Source organism: Panicum virgatum, chromosome 8N (assembly GCF_016808335.1).
Source record: "Panicum virgatum strain AP13 chromosome 8N, P.virgatum_v5, whole genome shotgun sequence".
Lineage (NCBI taxonomy): Eukaryota > Viridiplantae > Streptophyta > Magnoliopsida > Poales > Poaceae > Panicum > Panicum virgatum.
The window spans coordinates 12325601-12330917 of NC_053152.1; the positions used below are offsets into that span (position 1 = coordinate 12325601).

Sequence of the window (5317 nt, forward strand, 5' to 3'; positions counted from 1 at the left end):
CTCATAAGATGCTACGTGCTGCTAACACTGTTGCTTATATCCGTACAATGGGTCATGGGTGCCTTAAGCATTTTTTTAGCAAATTGTTTGGTGATTGCACTAATAGCTGGTAGGATGACGCGCATATATCTTGCTTAAACTAATTGCGTGGCATTCTTCAGACCACCAAAGATCAGTTTGTCGCGGTATGCGTGTTTGTTCTTTGTGCTGACTGCCGTATTTTTTGGTCCTGTTTTGGGGAAGGTATGGGCAAATGGAGGCTTTGCCTGTTTTGGGGACTGATACTATTATGTAAGCAATCTAAAAATTTTATAAATCACTATGTAAAGTATTTAATCAAATTATATTTGATCTTATCATGCTTGTTTCTACATTATTATCGCTGTTATTTGATTTCTATACTTGATGCGCTAATCAGTGATTTAGGCGGTGTTGTGATATTTCATTAGGAAAATTGCATGGCTAATGTGCTGGCTAAAGTCAGTTTAGAAAGTTAAATGAAAAATGGGTACCGTAGTTATGGCTTGTGATCAGCAGGCAAAGACTGTTCATCATGAATAGGCCTGAATTGATATTCCCCTCTATCCTGCATGACAAATAAATACTGAGCACAAGGTTTTTGTGAAAACATGGTGCCCATGAGAGAGCATTAACTGAGTGCCTAACAGCGGGTTTTCTTTGGAGATCTCTTTATCTCTCCTCTCTCTGACAAAATAAAATCAGAAACAGAAGGGACAACAGAAATATCATTCTTTTGGATCTCAAAAACAAAAATATCAGAGTCTGGGATGGGCATCCTCTCTCTCTCTCTCCTCTGACAGGCCACTGCCTCTCCCAGCTTGGATTCCTGATAGTGCAAGCAAAGCAAAGCAAGCACCAGACGCTACTATTTCTCTTATAATCCTCCTACAAAATTCTCTCTCTCTCTGCTAGATCTTTCTCTCTCTCTGCTCTTTCTTTCTCTCTCCTCTAAGCCTCGTCCATAAGTGTTCCTTCTCATCTTTCCTCTCTCTTGTTTTCTTTTATCGCCACATTGCAGCGGCCGGCTAGCATGGCCTCGCGAGCCCGCTAGTCACCTCACTGCAATGGTGGAAGCTGCAAAAGCTGAGTCCTTGCCCCCCTGCTCCTTTGTCCTCTCGATTAGCCCTTGACGCTACAAGGTTGGTTGGCTTTTGGTCTCTCTCTCCCTCCCTCCCTCCCTCCCTTGAAGCCTTGACTGTCCAGAGAGAGCAATCCAGTGGAGAAAATAATCTCTTGTGGTCTGCAAGACACACCCTCCCACACACATACAAACAAACATTACACTAGGCTTATTAGACACAAAACATCTGCAGCAGCAGCAGAGCTCCTCCTTCATATCTTCCTCTAGCCCTTGTTGCTCTGTGTCTGGTTCAAGGGGAGGAGAGACAAGCTGTGTGTTGCAATTGCAAGCCTAAGAGAGAAAGAGAGTGTGGTCAAAGGCTGGTCCATAGCCCATACATACATACATCTAATAGGGGAGGAAAACAAAAGAATACAGTAGTCTAGGAGCAGTATATATATCAGTAACCAGTAAAAATCTTGGAGCCAGTAACAAGCAGGCAGCTCAAAGTTACCCTGCTGCCTTTTGTAAGAACAGCCTCACTGTTCATCCTTCTTGCACTATAGCCACTGAGTGAGTAGCTTCTCCTTCCTCCATTCCTTCCAAGTTGTATGTGATCTTGTTTTGCATTGCATGGGGTCACGGGGAGGACCCCAAGAAAGTAGTAGAAGAAGAAGCTTGGCAAGATAGATTATAGGACATGGCAGCAAGCAAGCACAGATAACAAAATGCATTATTATTATTCTATGGCCTGGTAATTTAGCAGCTTGCTTATTACCTCCTCCATCTTGGGTTTTGCAAGTAGTATCTTCTTGATAAGATCCCAAGATCCCCCACCATGCACCTGACCTCAGTGCAGCCCCTTTTGGTTCTCTCTCTCCACTTAGTGCCTCCTGTGTTGAGAGTCCCAAGAAACACTGAGAATTTTGTTGCATCTATCCTTGAGAGTGAGTGAGGGGAGCTCTGGGCGCCATTGGCCTTTTCTTGCTTGTTCTCTCATCATGGTTTCCATTGTGCCGCTGCAGAGAAGAACAGAAGCGTCAGCAGCAGCTGCTGCGGCAGCAAGAAGCATCTTCTCTCTGGAGAGGCGCCGCCGAGACGAGGAAGGATCAGGAGGAGGCATGGATCTTTCTGGCACGCAGGGCGAGCTCGCGATCCCAATGCACGCCAACGTCGTCTCGCCCTACGGCGGCGGTGGCGGCGTCGGCGGTGGGAGAGCCGCCGGCGGCCATGTCCTGCAGCTGCAGCATGAGCACCATGGCAACAACAATGGCCAGTCCCCAGTGCTGCCTCCGTCGCCGCCTGCCGCGGCGGCAGAGGAGATGGAGAGCTCCTCGAAGAAGCGCGGGCCGGCGGCCGGCGCCGGCATTGGTAGCGCCGCGGTGAGGTACCGCGAGTGCCTCAAGAACCACGCGGCGGCCATCGGCGGCAACGCCACCGACGGGTGCGGCGAGTTCATGCCGAGCGGCAAGGAGGGCTCGCTGGAGGCGCTCAAGTGCTCCGCCTGCGGCTGCCACCGCAACTTCCACCGCAAGGAGTCGGACGATGACGACGACGACATCTACGCGGTGGGCGACGGCTTCGGCCGAGGCCACGGCCCCCGCGCCACCCACCGCCTCCTCGCCCCCGCCCTGCCGCACCACAGCGAGGGCGGCGGCGGCGGCGGCGGGCTCCTGGTCTCCGCGGCCGACCCCTACGGCGCCTACGCCGCGGCGCGCGCGCTCCCCCCGGCGCTGCCACCGCCGGGGCACGGGCACGGGCACGTCCACCACCACCCCCACCACCAGTACGTGATGCCGCTGAACATGCTGCACACCGGCTCGGAGTCCGACGACATGGACGGCGGCGCGGCGGGCGGCGGCGACGCGGCGCGCGGCGGCGGCGGCGGCGGCTCGTCGTCGTCTTCCAAGAAGCGGTTCCGCACCAAGTTCACCCCGGAGCAGAAGGCCCGCATGCTGGAGTTCGCGGAGCGCGTGGGGTGGCGCCTCCAGAAGCTCGACGACGTCATGGTGCAGGCCTTCTGCCAGGAGATCGGCGTGAAGCGGCGCGTGCTCAAGGTGTGGATGCACAACAACAAGCAGAACCTCGCCACCAAGCGCCTGGAGGCCTCGCCGCAGGAGCCGCCGGCGATGGCGTCCCCGCCGGCGCCGCCGCTGATGCCTCTCCAGATGATGCCCGCTGCAATGATGCCGCCGGCCGCTGGGCCCTCCGGCTGCCACCGCGGCGGCCCCGGGTCCCCGCCACCGCCGCCCAAGCTCGAGTGACCCCGACTGACAAAGAAGCTAATGGAGGCGATCGCAATGCTGCATGCCGTCGTTCGGTCCATGGTGATCGTTCCTTCCATTCTTGATCCGTCCTGGTAACCTAGCTAGCAAATCGATCGCCATTTCACTGTTCCATTAAATCCGCCACCATGTGATCTACCGGCGTCCAAGAAGACAGAGGAGTGAACTGAAACAACAAGAGATTTAGAGAGAACATGTCGAGGTTATTATCGTCTTTTTTCTTTTCCCTTTCTTTTTTTTCGGTGTTTGTTGCTTTGTCATGAGGTAGGGGAGCAACCAAGCATGCATCATAGTAGGTGATTTTCAACTGCAACTGGACTCAGTTTCCTCTGATTTTTTTTTCTCTGAAGAAAACCAAACCAAATATCCTAGACTATTTCAGTTGTTATTATTTTCCTGGCTGGTGTCTCTGACTTTAATCCTAGCTAGAAAATATGTTTTTTTAGAAGGAAAAATCCTAGCAAATGTTTGATGAGCAGAAGAATTGAGCTGTCGTTATGGACAGCTTCCTTTTCATTGAGTTCTGTGCCGGGATTTTGGAAGGGTGTGCTGCCTGCGTGCATGATGGCGCGACGCGGCAGAGGTCTGAGGATGGAGCATGCATGTGCTGTGGCCCTCAGGATCACTGTTGATAAGGCATTGATTTGGATGTGCAGGATCATGATCCATGCTTAATTAAGCTGCAGCTGCTGTCGGCGCTGTTGACACTGCTGTGCCTGATCTCACATCACCAGGATCACTGAGATTCAGCAGAAGGCAACAAAAATTTTAACAACATACTAATGGAAGTAGAGAGAGAGAGAGAGTACTACAGTTAGGTGGGCATAAGAAGAAGATGCCACCCAATTTCTGTTTTGTTTTGGGAAGCAAATTCAAGTGCAGATGCCAACATGTCCTGCATTGGTTTTTTATTTTTTGAAACAAACTGCATTGGGTTTGTGCATGGCCACCAAGCAAGGCCCCCAACCAAAGCCAAAACCAATCAATCATGTGTGGGGTTGTGCAGGGGTGAAGGGGAGCATGTGCCCAGCCAATCCCCAGCCAGTAATCCTCGCTTGCTCGTTGTGGCTAAAAGAAAGGCCGGGTGGGGAAAAACCGCCCCACCTGTATTAATTTAAGAAGAAGCCTCGGCTTTCCCGATCGAGAAAATCCCCTGGCCTTGCCCTGACATTGGGAGATGTAACCCTGGGAACTATGCCTAGGTCATGTAAGGGTACTCAGGCCGACTTGGGCCGTCTCACAACCAGTGCTTTGGCACACGGGGCCAGCGAGGGGATTTTTTTACCCTCAACTTGAAATTCGCTCCCTGGCTGGCTGGCTGCTGCTTCTTCTTGTTGTTCCTGTTCTTGGAGGGAGGCACAGAGGACGAAAGCAATCAAAGGAAGAGCCCTGAACAATGCATACTAGTGCTGGACAGATGAATTTCTTCTTCCCTTGAAAATCCTTTTTCTTGCATTTGGAAAAGCAGATGAACCTCCTGTGGTTCATTTTGGAAGCAGGAAAGGACATTGATGCTGTAGTACAGGCCGGCTTGATGCAGTGTTTAACAGTGTGAACCATGCATCATCAGCATTCAGCAAGCAGATGGTGGTGTGCATGGCATGGCCGTGCGCTCGGCTTTGTAGCTGCTGCTGGCTGCCAGAGCCTACGGCCTAGCACAGCTCCCCTCCCCTGCTCAAAACCTATGTTTTCCTCTGTACTTTGGTGGGGAGAGAAACGTCCGTGCGTGTACTCTGTACTGTACTCCTTTCGTTTTCTAATTTCTCTTCCTTTTTTTCAACCAGCGATGCACGGAAGACAGAGCAGGGGTTTTCATAGTATTTGTGTTATTCCATTGAAAAAGCACAGTGTATTCGGAGGTCCGATGATTGTGCATTTCAATCTCTTTAAGAACATAAGAAATTAACTAATGAAGCACTAGTACAAACCAAAACATTCTTTTTTATAGAGG

At 51.4% G+C, this 5317-nt stretch overlaps 1 protein-coding gene across 4 annotated transcripts; it reads left to right on the forward strand.

The window, feature by feature from the left end:
• Positions 1-831: 831 nt before the first annotated feature.
• LOC120686749 (zinc-finger homeodomain protein 4-like) lies at positions 832-3764 on the forward strand. 4 transcript variants are annotated; one of them, XM_039968955.1, is made up of 2 exons: positions 832-1160; positions 2107-3764. In XM_039968955.1, exon 2 carries the CDS (start codon positions 2203-2205, stop codon positions 3343-3345), a length of 1143 nt encoding a protein of 380 aa, XP_039824889.1. In that variant the 5' UTR covers positions 832-1160; positions 2107-2202; the 3' UTR covers positions 3346-3764. The 4 variants fall into 4 exon arrangements, with proteins under 4 accessions (XP_039824889.1, XP_039824888.1, XP_039824891.1 ...); XM_039968954.1 differs by lacking the exon at positions 832-1160 and adding an exon at positions 1167-2028; XM_039968957.1 differs by lacking the exon at positions 832-1160 and adding an exon at positions 1167-1835.
• The last annotated feature ends 1553 nt before the right edge of the window (positions 3765-5317 follow it).

What these genes read in the sequence shown, in the direction of transcription:
- LOC120686749 (XM_039968955.1), top strand. Translation starts at nt 2,203, where the DNA reads ATGGATCTTTCTGGCACGCAGGGCGAGCTCGCGATCCCAATGCACGCC.